The sequence below is a fragment of the Manis pentadactyla genome, chromosome X (assembly GCF_030020395.1).
Source record: "Manis pentadactyla isolate mManPen7 chromosome X, mManPen7.hap1, whole genome shotgun sequence".
Classification (NCBI taxonomy): domain Eukaryota; kingdom Metazoa; phylum Chordata; class Mammalia; order Pholidota; family Manidae; genus Manis; species Manis pentadactyla.
Window position 1 is genome coordinate 102,252,630 of NC_080038.1, and position 15,200 is coordinate 102,267,829.

Below are 15,200 nucleotides of genomic sequence, written 5' to 3' on the forward strand. Positions count from 1 at the left end.
CTTGTTCTTTTTCCCCCTATTTGCATGAAATGTCTTTTTCCATCCCTTCACTTTTAGTCTTTGTATGTCTTTGGGTTTGAAATGAGTCTCTTGTAGGCAGCATAGAGATGGGTCCTGTTTTCTTATCCATTCTGTGACTCTCTGTCTCTTAATTTGTACATTCATTCCACTTACATTTTAGGTGATTATCGATAGATATGTACTTACTGCCATTGTTAGCTTTAGATTTGTGTTCACCAAATGTTCAAGGATAGCTTCCTTACTATCTATCCTAAATTCCTGATTACTCTATTTCAAACACAATCTAAATGTATTTTTTCCTCCCCTTCTTCCTCTTCCACACTTTATATATTAAGTGCCCTATTCTGCACTGTTTCTGTATCCCTTGACTAACTTTGTGAGTAGTTGATTTAATTTCATATTTTCATAGTAATTAATTGGTCTACTAACTTTACTGTGTGTTGTTTTCTCTGGTGAGAGATATTTAGCCTTAGGAGCATTTTCATTTAGAGCAGTCCCTGTAAGAGATCTTGTAGGGGTGGTTATGTGATGGTGAATTCCCTCCATTTTTTCTTACATGGGAATTGTTAACTAATCCCTGCTTCCAATTTAAATGATAATCTTGATAGGTAGAGCATTGTTATTTAGAGGTCCTACAGTTTTATTACATTAACTATATCATGCCACTGCCTTCTGGTATATTAGGTTTTTTCTGAGAAGTGTGCTGATAGTCTGATGGGGTTTCCTTTATAAGTGATCGTTTTTTTCTCTCTGGCTACATTCAGTAATCTCTCTTTGTTTTTAATCTTTGCCATTTTAATTATTATATGTCTTGGTGTTGTCTTCCTAGTGTTCCTTGTGTTAGGAGAGCTCTGTGTTTTCCATGACCTGAGTGTCTATTTCCTTCCCCAGATTAGGGAGGTTTTCCACAATTATTTCCTCAAAGAGACTTTCAGTTCCTTTGTCCCTGTCTTATTCTTCTGGTACCCCTATAAAGCAAATATTGTTCTGTTTGAATTGGCTATACAGCTCTCTTACTATTCTTTGATTTCTAGAGATCCTTTTTTTCTCTCTGTGCCCCAACTTTTTTGTTTCACTATTCTCTAATCTCTATTTCATTTACAGTCTCCTCTACATCTTCTAATCTACTTTTAAATCTCTCCATTGTACGTTTCATTTCAGATCCTATATTCTTCAGCTCTAAATGGCTCTTTTTCAGGTTTCCTATCTCTTTGTTGAAGTCCTCTCTGAGATCTTGAATACTTCCCTGTAAGTCTGTGAGCATGTTTATGACTTTTATATTGAAATCTTTATCAAGAATATTGGTGATTTCAGTTTCCCTAAGCCCTCTTTCTGGTGTTTTTTCTTGTAGGTTTTCAACCAAATTCCTCTGCCTCTTCGTTCTGTTTTAGTGTTTCCTATGGAATAATAGATTTGTGTAGTAGGTGCCCTCTAGTGCTCAATTTCCTCTGTGGGAGACCCAGCTTGTGGTGTGCAGTGGGTCTGTCATCTTTCTACATTTATTGTAGTGATCTGATTTGAGGTGGACTGTGTGTGCTGTCAGTGGATCGTGCAAGCAGGGAGAATGCTCAGAGCTGCGCCGCTGGAGGTTCTGCAGGCAGAGCTTCCCTCCCTCTAACCTGCTACAGTGGCGGGGGCTGCTAGACAGCAGGACGAGCAATTGCTGGGAGGAAAGAGCTCATCTGGGAGGGTTCCCTGCCTTCCCAGCTATAATGGCTGCCTCTACTACCAGGTCAAATGGGCCACACATGCAGGGAGGAGCCTGGGTGCTGCACCCCTGGAGCTGCCATGGGTGGAGCCACCCGCCAGCCAGCCTGCCACAATGGCAGTAGTGGCAGGCAAGCAGAACCTGTGCCTGCCAGGAGGAAGAAGCAGTAGTCTGCGTACCACAGTGGGGAGCCTCTGGGCTGCATTGCCAGCCAGGGGGATGGAGCATCTTAAGCTCCTAAAAATTCTCATCCTTCTGGGCTGAACAGGCTGGGAAGGTGTCCCCCTTCCCTTTCTCCTGAGCAGAGAGCTCTGTGTAATCTTTCACCTTCTAGTGCCCCTCTTGCTGCTGGGAAGTCCTTCAAACTGCCTGCTTTTCTTTGGTCCCAGGGAGGCCAGTATATCATACATGTTCTGCACAAGCAGCTGAAATCTCAGTCTCTCCATGTATTTTCCCCGCCTTTGCTTTCCAGTGCTACTGAACTCAAGAGCACCATGTAATGCTCCCAGAGCCAGAGCAGATTTCCAGGGCTGGGTGTTCAGTGGTCATGGGCTTCTGCTCCATTCCTGCTCTGCTCCTCTTCCTCCCACCTGTGAGGTGGGGTGTGGGGAAGGCTTGGGTCCCACCTGCTCATGGCTTTGCCACTTTACACTTTTCTGTGAAGACTTCTCTTCTTCCCAGATGTAGGCAGTCTGTTCTTCAGTCTTCAGGTTGTTTTCAGGATTAGTTGTATTTGCTGTATTTTTTGTATTTTAAGTGATTTTGGGAGGAGGTTTCTGCCTTGCTCCTTACACTGCCATCTTTCTCCCAGAATGTTACTTTCTATCACCCCCAGTTTTGACAAAAGTAATTATGAAACTGCCTTAAGGCGAGGTTTCTTATAATCCAGGGTGTTTTGGACTCCCAAAGAAAATACCTACCGAAAATGTATTCATGGTTAAAATATTAGAAACTTCCCAAGGAACTGAATTTCTCTGAGGCAATATGATGAGATATAGTATGTGGGAAAGTTTGTATATATACCAGGAACTAGAAATACTAGAATACTCAGAAAGAGGCTTTAAAGTAAGTATGTGTTAAAAACATTAAAGAAATTAATAGAAGGCATAACTAAAGAAGAGATCAACATGAAAAAGAACTGGGATATTTGAAAAAAAATAGATAAATACATATATATATGATGGGATAAAGAGTAAGCAAATACAGATGAAGAGATATTAGTGCATTTGCAATATAGGTACACATGAAATCACACCAGAGATTAGAAAAAAGATTAGAAAGGTAAAAGAGAAGTTAAGAGATGTGCTGGGTAGGGTCAGAAGGTCCAGTTTATGTCTAATACAAGTTCCAGGAGGACAGAATAGAGACAATCAGGAAGAAGCAATATTTGAAGAGGTATTTTTTCAAAAATGAAGATGTATATGAATCATTAGATTGATGAATCACAGTGACTCCTGAGCAGAAAAATTAAATAAATATGTACTCAGACATATAATATTGAACCTGCACAGCATCAAAAAAGTTAATGTTTAAAAACTACCGAGAAAAGTACATATTTATATACAAGGACATATAATTAGACTGGAATAGTTCTTATCAGCTAATGATAGATGGCTTAGATAATGAAATGATGTCTTCGAAGTGTTGAAAGTATTTTCCAACCTAGAATTCTGTGTCTGACTAAAAAAACCATAAGCATAAATATGAAATATATTTTTCGATATTCAGAGTCTCTGAGAGTTACTTCTCAGTCTCAGTGAATGAATTACTAAAGAATTCTGAAAGAAGGAAAATGAAACCAAAAGGAAGTAGAAGAATACAAGAAGAAATAGAGAGCAAAGAAGTTGGTAAAATATTGGTAAATATAAACATAGTCAGTAAAAATTAATAAATAACTTCATGGGATTGGATACAAAGTAAAAGTAAAATACTGTTTAAAATAAGGTTAGTAGAAAAATAAGAATTAAAGCATTCTAAGATCACTGTATTGTTATGGAGAAAGATTGATGAACTGTAGAGTTTGAATATTTAAACATGAAAGTTAAAATTTTAAGGGCATGATGAAAGAATAGATAAAGAAGGTCTAACTTCTTCAGCAGCCCAGAAAAAAAAAAGGGAATTATAAAAATTTGATCAGATCAGTGGAAGGGAGAAAAAAAGGAAAAAAGGAAAGAAAAAGCCTGATTAAGAGAAAACACAAAATAGCTTGAGTGAAATAATTCCAAATACATCAACAACAGTTTAAATAAATGTAAACATGTTAAACTTTCAGGTACTAGTTTTAAAAATCTACTTATATGCTGTATATAAGAGACACACTTAAGCAAAATTACATAAAATGGTTGAAAATAAAGAAACGGCAAAAAAATACACCTAATATATACTAAACAAATGAAAGGTGATAGAGCAATATTAATATGAGATAAAATATAAGGCAAAAACTGAAAGGATAAAGAGAACAATTTAGAGTGATAAAAATGGCATTCCATCAATAAGGTGACAACTCATAAATGTATGTACATCTAAAAAAAATAACCTCAAAAATGTAACTAACCTGGTATATCAACCAACTTGACTTAATTGATATTTATAGTACACTCTATCCAACAATGGCAGAATGCATATTCTTTTCAAGTACACTTGGAACATTTACCAAGATAGAACATATTTGCCATAAGACAAGTCTCAGTAAATTAAAAGAATCTAAGGGAAAAAAGTAAATTAAACTAAAAATATGGAAAGATACTCTGTATGTCATCAACTCCAAGGTATCCATTTTTGCATATTTTAACATCTCTGAAATTAGAACACATATTCCAAAATAAATTGTACATCATGGTTTAATTGTCACTGTCTTTGTTAGTGGCCCATAAAATCATGGTGTTTTTACACTTCACAGCATTTTAGCTACAATAAAATATGATAATAAAATTCGAAATAAATTACTGAAATATAAAACAAAAAATAGAGAACAGCAAAACCTAAAGCCAGGTCTTTTAAAACTTGCACAATAGGGAAATGTGTAGCAGTACTGATCAAGAATAAAAAAGAAAACTACAAATAAAGTTGTAAAACAGAAAGAGTATAGAAGTTTCAATGTAATAATCATTTTAAAAATCACAAGAGAACAAATATTGTAATAGCACTTGTGCATATTTCGGAAAACATCCAAAACCAAACTATTAGTTTTCATAGATGTATACAGGAGTCTACTTTGGATTAGAAAGACATGTAGCTAATTAATGATATCAGCTGCCTCTAAGGAAGGAAAGAAGAGGGGAATGTGATCAGGAAGAGTGAAAAAGGAAATTTAAACCACAACTTCAATGTTCTATTTATTTTATTACTTTATCCAGGTTTAATATGAAGCATCCTGACATGAGCAAGCTAAATGCAAATAATTTATGAGACAATGGGAGAAATTTCAACAAAATACTTGATAATGTTTTTAAATTTTTATTATGAATAATTTAGGAGGTATATCATGTTTATTTTATTTTAAAAAGTCCTTATCTTTTAAAGACACATATTGAAGTGTTTATGAATGAAATGATATCTCAAGGATATCGTGGGGTTCATTGTACTCTCCTATCTACTTTTATAGTTTTAAAACTTCCACAATAAAAAAGTTTAAAGCATGAAAATATTTGAAGCAAAGAGCAAAATAAAAGTCTGAAGATGTGTAATTCCAAGTGTTGGGTATACTGGCATTTACTATGCTAGTCTTTGCATTTTTTCAGTTTTTCTATCTTAAAAAAGAAAGAATAAAAGGTAGGTTCAAAACATAGCATGTACAGGTGATCCCTGAACTAATTCTTAAGAGATGAGTAGAGACTTGCCAAATTAGCCAAGTATATACAGGCACAGAACAGTTTTCAGAGGTACAAAGATAAGAAATTTCGTGGAAACCTCAAGGAGCTACCAACTGTTCTGATGTTGCTGGAGCATAAAGTGTGAGGCATGGAATAGTTTAATGGCTGAAGAAATATTAAAGGTCAGCATAATTGGAGGACCTAGTATGCCATAGGAAGGAATTTGGGCTTTATTCTCTAGAAATTAAGGAAGAAATTTTGGAAGATATTAAGCAGTGGTTGGCATAATTTGATTTGAATTTTAATAGCTTATTCTGACCACTATGTGGAGGACAATTTAAGAAAAACAACTCTAGAGTCAGAGAAGCAAGTCGATGATGATAAAAGCCAGGAATACAGCATAGATACCTCATTTACCTACATCCTGTCTTAATTTAGTGGATTCAGTATTCTAGCTGGGTTAGGCAATTGTATTAGTTTGCCTTGGCTGCCAAAAAATGCCACAGTCTGGGTGGTTTAAACAAAAGAAATTTATTTTCTCATAGTTCTGGATGCTAGAAGGCCAAGATCAAGGTGTCTGCAGGTTTGTTTTCACCCAATACCTCACTCCATGGCTTGCAGATGGCTGTCTTTCCTTGCTGTGTCCTCACATGGTTCTCTCTCTGTGCACACACATCCCTGGCACTCTGTGTATCTAAAGTTCCTGTTTGTTCCTTTTTATGGCCAAAATACACACACATACACACACCCCACATTTTGTTTATCCATTCATCTGATGATGGACCTTTGAGTTGTTCTCTCCTTTCGCTATTGCATATAGTGTTACTGTGAACATTAGTGAGCTGGTATTTGGGTCCCTGTTTTCAGTTCTTTGGGGCATATACCTAGGAGTTAATTTTTGTGTATGGCATAAGATAGTGGCTTTTGCATGTGGCTATCCAATTTTCCCAGTACCATTTGTAAAAGAGACTGTCATTCCTACATTGTCTGTTACTGACTTTGTTGTAATCTAATTGTCCGTATATGTGTAAGTTTATTTCTGGACCTCTCTATATTCATTTCAGATGTACAGCATAGTGGTTCAACAGTTAAATACATTAGTAAATGTTCACTCCAATAAGTATAGTTACCATCTGTCAACATACAAATAAATTGCAGTATTATTGTCTGTATTCCCTATGCAGTACTTTCATCCCTGTGACTAATTTATTTTATAGTTTGAAGTTTGTACCTCTTTATCCCCTTCACCTATTTCACCCATCTTCCTCCCCCATTATGGCACTGGCACAAAAATAGGCACATAGATCAGTGGAACAGAAGAGAGTGTGCAGAAATAAGCCTACAGTTATATAGTCAATTAATATATGACAAAGATGTCAACTAAAATATTATTTCACCAAATTCCTTGTCACAGTATCTGGTACATAATAAGTGCTCAATAGTTATTTGCTGAATGAATGTCATTAAGTATAAGGGAGAAATTATATTTTCCTTAGAAACTAAATGTGTTGGGTAAATTGTGCATAAATGAGAAATTGACTTGATGATAGAGAATAATCAAAATTGAAGAGTCTTTCACCTCAGTGTAGTTCCCTCTTTGCTGTTCACATGTTATTTATATCAGAAAGCAGTATCGTATATAATAAATAAACAGTCCTTTTGAAGGGAGTTATATCCAAGAAAAAGACTGTATTTGGATTTGTTCAGGCTACTTTTAGCAAAGATTAACAAAATTTTAATAAAGTGTGATTTTTCTATAACAGGTCTGAACCATGAGATAGCAACTGATGTTGCATTCCTACCCATGTATTGTCCAGAAGATCTCCAAACGTCACAAATAGACACGTTATTAACCTGCATGAATTACAGCTGTGTGTATCCGCAGGCAGAAACTGGCCATGGCAGATTGCCATTCAAGAGCTCTTGCAGGTAAGACATTCTCGGTATTATTTTCACTCAGACAATATAATTAATATTGTAAGCAGTCCTAACCTTAAACAGTTCTAGCTTTAATATTTAATATAGTTTCAAGGGTTATTTGGTAAATGTACCCTGAGACTTGTAAATGAGGATATATATATATACACATTTTTTTGGTATCATTAATATACAATTACATGAGCAACATTGTGGTTACTAGACTCCCCCCATTATCAAGTCCCCACCACATACCCCATTACAGTCACCGTCCATCAGCATAGAAAGATGCTATAGAATCACTACTTGTCTTCTCTGTGCTATACTGCCTTCTGTGTGCCCCCCACCGCTACATTATGTGTGCTAATCGTAATGCCCCTTATTCCCCTTCTCCCTCCCTTCCCACCCACCCTGCACAGTCCCTTTCCCTTTGGCAACTACTAGTCCATTCTTGGGTTCTGAGTCTGCTGCTGTTTTGTTCCTTCAGTTTTTGCTTTGTTCTTTTTTTTTTTTTTTTTTTTTTTTTTAATTATTATTTTTTATTGAAGGGTAGTTGACACACAGTATTACATTACATGAGTTTCAAGTGTACAACACAGTGGTAGAACATTTATATACATAATTCTAGGTTCCAGCTATCACCCTACCAGGCTGTTACAATATCTTGACTATATTCCTTATGCTATACCTTACATCCCGGTTACTAATTTATTTTACCATTGGAAGTCTGTCCTTTTTTTTTTTTTTTTTTGTGAGGGCATCTCTCATATTTATTGATCAAATGGTTGTTAACGACAATAAAATTCTGTATAGGGGAGTCAATGCTCAATGCACAATCATTATTCCACCCCAAGCCTAATTTTTGTCAGTCTCCAATCTTCTGAGGCATAACAAACAAGTTTTTACATGTAGAACAAATTCTTACATAATGAATAAGTTACATAGTGAACAGTACAAGGGCAGTCATCACAGAAACTTTCGGTTTTGCTCATGCATTATGAACTATAAACAGTCAGTTCAAATATGAATACTCATTTGGTTTTTATACTTGATTTATATGTGGATACCACATTTCTCTCTTTATTATTATTATTTTTAATAAATTGCTGAAGTGGTAGGTAGATACAAGATAAAGGTAGAAAACATAGTTTAGTGTTGTAAGAGAGCACATGTAGATGATCAGGTGTGTGCCTGTAGACTATGTGTTAATCCAAGCTAGGCCAGGGCAATAAAACATCCACGTATGCAGAAGATTTCTCTCAGAACGGGGGGGTGAGGTTCTAAGCCTCACCTCTGTTGATCCCCAATTTCTCACCTGATGGCCCCCCTGCGACTGTGCCTGTCTTAGGTTGTTCCTCCCTTGAGGAATCTTACCCGTCTCTGGCTAACCAGTCATCTTCCGGGGCCATACAGGGAAATGTGAAGTTGGTAAGTGAGAGAGAAGCCTTATTGTTTGAAAAAGTTAGCTTTTTACTTCTTTGCATATTTATGCCCTGTGGCTTCTATGCCCAGCATTTGTCTTGAGGTATCTTTACCACTTGGAAGAATTATGATACTCGGTAAATTTGATATGAGGCACGAATTCTATTTAAGGGTTGTAATTAGGAAGGAAGAAGAAAAGCTATAGAAGTAGCAGGCGGAAGAAAACATGGGAAGATTGATTATTTCTTTGATATATCTTCTTGTAGAGTAACTTCAGCATGTATAGGTTTTAAGCTACTACTTAAATTGCACACACACATTAACATAATAGGAGTATAGTTACATAACCAAAGCATATCTGTAATTACCAGCCATCTGCAGTGAAACCAAGAAAACCAGTTAGGCACCTTAGGCATTTGTGAAAACTTATCTATGATATGGTGGATATTGTCCAACTGAACTTGAACAGTCTGAGAGAAATCAGACAAATTAAAACAACCCATTCCTGGGGACTGTTCACATGCCATATGTTCTTTTAACAATAAATAGTTTGTAGTTGTAAGACTTTGGAGCGCTACAATTTGCACTTCTCCAAATTCTTGGTTGAGTTCCAACAGTATAGATCCAGTCCAATTTTGTTGTTTTACTGTATGCACAGGCCAGCTTAGATATCTCCTTCCTCATTCCCATGGCAGGTCCAGGAACTGGTGGGATGAGTGCATCTACAGCTGTAGCAGTGCGTGGATCTTTGTTGGGGTTTTTTGATGATCATCTTCTGGCATGAGTCTTCCAGAGGGTGCAGATGTTGGAAGTTCTTTTTCATATCGTATCTTAGTTCATTTTCGGGGTAGCCCAATTAGGCTTTGATCCTCTGTATAAACACAAACAGACCCTTTGCCTACACTTTTATATGCCCTTTATACCCTTGTGTAGAACTCGTTGGAGGTTACCACACAGGAACTGCCCTTTTTTTTTTTTTGCTTTGTTTTTGGTATCACTAATCTACACTTACATGACGAATATTATGTTTACTAGGCTCTCCCCTAAAGCACGTCTCCCCTATAAACCCCTTTACAGTCACTGTCCATCAGCATAGCAAAATGTTGTAGAATCACTACTTGCCTTCTCTGTGTTGTACAGCCCTCCCTTTTCTCCTACCCCCCCATGCATGTTAATCTTAATACCCCCCTATTTCTCCCCCCCTTATCCCTCCCTACCCACCCACCCTCCCCAGTCCCTTTCCCTTTGGTACCTGTTAGTCCATTCTTGAGTTCTGTGATTCTGCTGCTGTTTTGTTTCTTCAGTTTTTCCTTTGTTCTTATATTCCACAGATAAGTGAAATCATTTGGTATTTCTCTTTCTCTGCTTGGCTTGTTTCACTGAGCATAATACCCTCCAGCTCCATCCATGTTGCTGCAAATGATTGGATTTGCCCTTTTCTTATGGCTGAGTAGTATTCCATTGTGTATATGTACCACATCTTCTTTATCCATTCATCTATTGATGGACATTTAGGTTGCTTCCAATTCTTGGCTATTGTAAATAGTGCTGCAATAAACATAGGGGTGCATCTGTCTTTCTCGAACTTGGTTGCTGTGTTCTTAGGGTAAATTCCTAGGAGTGCAATTCCTGGGTCAAATGGTAAGTCTGTTTTGAGCATTTTGATGTACCTCCATACTGCTTTCCACAATGGTTGAACTAACTTACATTCCCACCAGCAGTGTAGGAGGGTTCCCCTTTCTCCACAGCCTCGCCAACATTTGTTGTTGTTTGTCTTTTGGATGGCAGCCATCCTTACTGGTGTGAGGTGATACCTCATTGTAGTTTTAATTTGCATTTCTCTGATAATTAGCGATGTGGAGCATCTTTTCATGTGTCTGTTGGCCATCTGTATTTCTTTTTTGGAGAACTGTCTGTTCAGTTCCTCTGCCCATTTTTTAATTGGGTTATTTGTTTTTTGTTTGTTGAGGCGTGAGAGCTCCTTATATATTCTGGACGTCAAGCCTTTATCGGATGTGTCATTTTCAAATATATTCTCCCATACTGTAGGGATCCTTCTTGTTCTATTGATGGTGTCTTTTGCTGTACAGAAGCTTTTCAGCTTAATATAGTCCCACTTACTCATTTTTGCTGTTGTTTTCCTTGCCCGGGGAGATATGTTCAAGAAGAGGTCACTCATGTTTATGTCTAAGAGGTTTTCGCCTATGTTTTCTTCCAAGAGTTTAATGGTTTCATGGCTTACATTCAGGTCTTTGATCCATTTTGAGTTTACTTTTGTATATGGGGTTAGACAATGGTCCAGTTTCATTCTCCTACATGTAGCTGTCCAGTTTTGCCAGCACCACCTGTTGAAGAGACTGTCATTTCGCCATTGTATGTCCATGGCTCCTTTATCAAATATTAATTGACCATATATGTCTGGGTTAATGTCTGGATTCTCTAGTCTGTTCCATTGGTCTGTGGCTCTGTTCTTGTGCCAGTACCAAATTGTCTTGATTACTATGGCTTTATAGTAGAGCTTGAAATTGGGGAGTGAGATCCCCCCTACTTTATTCTTCTTTCTCAGGATTGCTTTGGCTATTCGGGGTCTTTGGTGTTTCCATATGAATTTTTGAATTATTTGTTCCAGTTCGTTGAAGAATGTTGCTGGTAGTTTCATAGGGATTGCATCAAATCTGTATATTGCTTTGGGCAGGATGGCCATTTTGACGATATTAATTCTTCCTAGCCACGAGCATGGGATGAGTTTCCATCTGTTAGTGTCCCCTTTAATTTCTCTTAAGAGTGACTTGTAGTTTTCAGGGTATAAGTCTTTCACTTCTTTGGTTAGGTTTATTCCTAGGTATTTTATTTTTTTTGATGCAATTGTGAATGGAGTTGTTTTCCTGATTTCTCTTTCTGTTGGTTCATTGTTAGTATATAGGAAAGCCACAGATTTCTGTGTGTTGATTTTGTATCCTGCAACTTTGCTGTATTCCGATATCAGTTCTAGTAGTTTTGGGGTGGAGTCTTTAGGGTTTTTTATGTACAGTATCATGTCATCTGCAAATAGTGACAGTTTAACTTCTTCTTTACCAATCTGGATTCCTTGTATTTCTTTATTTTGTCTGATTGCCGTGGCTAGGACCTCCAGTACTATGTTAAATAACAGTGGGGAGAGTGGGCATCCCTGTCTAGTTCCCGATCTCAGAGGAAATGCTTTCAGCTTCTCGCTGTTCAATATAATGTTGGCTGTGGGTTTATCATAGATGGCCTTTATTATGTTGAGGTACTTGCCCTCTATTCCCATTTTGCTGAGAGTTTTTAACATGAATGGATGTTGAACTTTGTCAAATGCTTTTTCAGCATCTATGGAGATGATCATGTGGTTTTTGTCTTTCTTTTTGTTGATGTGGTGGATGATGTTGATGGACTTTCGAATGTTGTACCATCCTTGCATCCCTGGAATGAATCCCACTTGGTCATGGTGTATGATCCTTTTGATGTATTTTTGAATTCGGTTTGCTAATATTTTGTTGAGTATTTTTGCATCTACGTTCATCAGGGATATTGGTCTGTAGTTTTCTTTTTTGGTGGGGTCTTTGCCTGGTTTTGGTATTAGGGTGATGTTAGCTTCATAGAATGAGTTTGGGAGTATCCCCTCCTCCTCTATTTTTTGGAAAACTTTAAGGAGAATGGGTATTATGTCTTCCCTGTATGTCTGATAAAATTCCGAGGTAAATCCATCTGGCCCGGGGGTTTTGTTCTTTGGTAGTTTTTTGATTACCTCTTCAATTTCGTTGCTGGTAATTGGTCTGTTTAGATTTTCTGTTTCTTCCTGGGTCAATCTTGGAAGGTTATATTTTTCTAGGAAGTTGTCCATTTCTCCTAGGTTTCCCAGCTTGTTAGCATATAGGTTTTCATAGTATTCTCCAATAATTCTTTGCATTTCCGTGGGGTCCGTCGTGATTTTTCCTTTCTCGTTTCTGATACTGTTGATTTGTGTTGACTCTCTTTTCTTCTTAATAAGTCTGGCTAGAGGCTTATCTATTTTGTTTATTTTCTCGAAGAACCAGCTCTTGGTTTCATTGATTTTTGCTATTGTTTTATTCTTCTCAATTTTATTTATTTCTTCTCTGATCTTTATTATGTCCCTCCTTCTGCTGACCTTAGGCCTCATCTGTTCTTCTTTTTCCAATTTCGATAATTGTGACATTAGACCATTCATTTGGGATTGCTCTTCCTTTTTTAAATATGCTTGGATTGCTATATACTTTCCTCTTAAGACTGCTTTTGCTGTGTCCCACAGAAGTTGGGGCTTAGTGTTGTTGTTGTCATTTGTTTCCATATATTGCTGGATCTCCATTTTGATTTGGTCATTGATCCATTGATTATTTAGGAGTGTGTTGTTAAGCCTCCATGTGTTCGTGAGCCTCTTTCCTTTCTTTGTACAGTTTATTTCTAGTTTTATGCCTTTGTGGTCTGAAAAGTTGGTTGGTAGGATTTCAATCTTTTGGAATTTTCTGAGGCTCTTTTTGTGGCCTAGTATGTGGTCTATTCTGGAGAATGTTCCATGTGCACTTGAGAAGAATGTATATCCCGCTGCTTTTGGATGTAGAGTTCTATAGATGTCTATTAGGTCCATCTGCTCTACTGTGTTGTTCAGTGCTTCCGTGTCCTTACTTATTTTCTGCCCGGTGGATCTATCCTTTGGGGTGAGTGGTGTGTTGAAGTCTCCTAGAATGAATGCATTGCAGTCTATATCCCCCTTTAGTTCTGTTAGTATTTGTTTCACATATGCTGGTGCTCCTGTGTTGGGTGCATATATATTTAGAATGGTTATATCCTCTTGTTTGACTGAGCCCTTTATCATTATGTAGTGTCCTTCTTTATCTCTTGTTACTTTCTTTGTTTTGAAGTCTATTTTGTCTGATATTAGTACTGCAACCCCTGCTTTCTTCTCACTGTTGTTTGCTTGAAATATGTTTTTCCATCCCTTGACTTTTAGTCTGTACATGTCTTTGGGTTTGAGGTGAGTTTCTTGTAAGCAGCATATAGATGGGTCTTGCTTTTTTATCCATTCTGTTACTCTGTGTCTTTTGATTGGTGCATTCAACCCATTAACATTTAGGGTGACTATTGAAAGATATGTACTTATTGCCATTGCAGGCTTTAAATTCGTGGTTACCAAAGGTTCAAGGTTAGCCTCTTTAGTATCTTACTGCCTAACTTAGCTCGCTTATTGAGCTGTTATATACACTGTCTGGAGATTCTTTTCTTCTCTCCCTTCTTGTTCCTCCTCCTCGATTCTTCATATGTTGGTTGTTTTGTGCTGTGCTCTTTCTAGGAGTGCTCCCATCTAGAGCAGTCCCTGTAAGATGTTCTGTAGAGGTGGTTTGTGGAAAGCAAATTCCCTCAGCTTTTGTTTGTCTGGGAATTGTTTAATCCCACCGTCATATTTGAATGATAGTCGTGCTGGATACAGTATCCTTGGTTCAAGGCCCTTCTGTTTCATTGTATTAAATATATCATGCCATTCTCTTCTGGCCTGTAGGGTTTCTGTTGAGAAATCTGACGTTAGCCTGATGGGTTTCCCTTTATAGGTGACCTTTTTCTCTCTAGCTGCCTTTAACACTCTTTCCTTGTCCTTGATCTTTGCCATTTTAATTATTATGTGTCTTGGTGTTGCCCTTCTTGGATCCTTTCTGTTGGGGGTTCTGTGTATTTCCGTGGTCTGTTTGATTACTTCCTCCCCCAGTGTGGGGAAGTTTTCAGCAATTATTTCTTCTAAGATACTTTCCATCTCTTTGCCTCTCTCTTCTTCTTCTGGGACCCCTATAATACGGATATTGCTCCTTTTAGATTGGTCACACAGTTCTCTTAATATTGTTTCATTCCTGGAGATCCTTTTGTCTCTCTCTATGTCAGCTTCTATGCGTTCCTGTTCTCTGATTTCAATTCCATCAATGGCCTCTTGCATTCTATCCATTCTGCTTATAAACCCTTCCAGAGTTTGTTTCATTTCTGCGATCTCCTTTCTGGCATCTGTGATCTCTTTCCGGACTTCATCCCATTTTTCTTGTGTGTTTCTCTGCATCTCTGTCAGCATGTTTATGATTCTTATTTTGAATTCTTTGTCAGGAAGACTGGTTAGGTCTGTCTCCTTCTCTGGTGTTGTCTCTGTGATCTTTGTCTGCCTGTAGCTTTGCCTTTTCATGGTGATAGGAATAGTCTGCAGAACTGGGACGAGTGACGGCTGGAAGGACTTCCTTTCTTGTTGGTTTGTGGCCCTCCTCTCCTGGGAGAACAGCGGCCTCTAGTGGCTTGTGCTGCGCAGCTGC

At 37.6% G+C, this 15,200-nt stretch overlaps 1 protein-coding gene across 1 annotated transcript in view; it reads left to right on the forward strand.

The window, feature by feature from the left end:
* The window catches only part of RADX (RPA1 related single stranded DNA binding protein, X-linked), an 82,767-nt gene that overhangs the window by 57,800 nt on the left and 9,767 nt on the right, over window positions 1-15,200 (forward strand). The window contains 1 exon segment of the mRNA XM_057495380.1: window positions 7,305-7,484. Within this exon segment, the coding sequence (XP_057351363.1) occupies window positions 7,305-7,484 (180 nt within the window).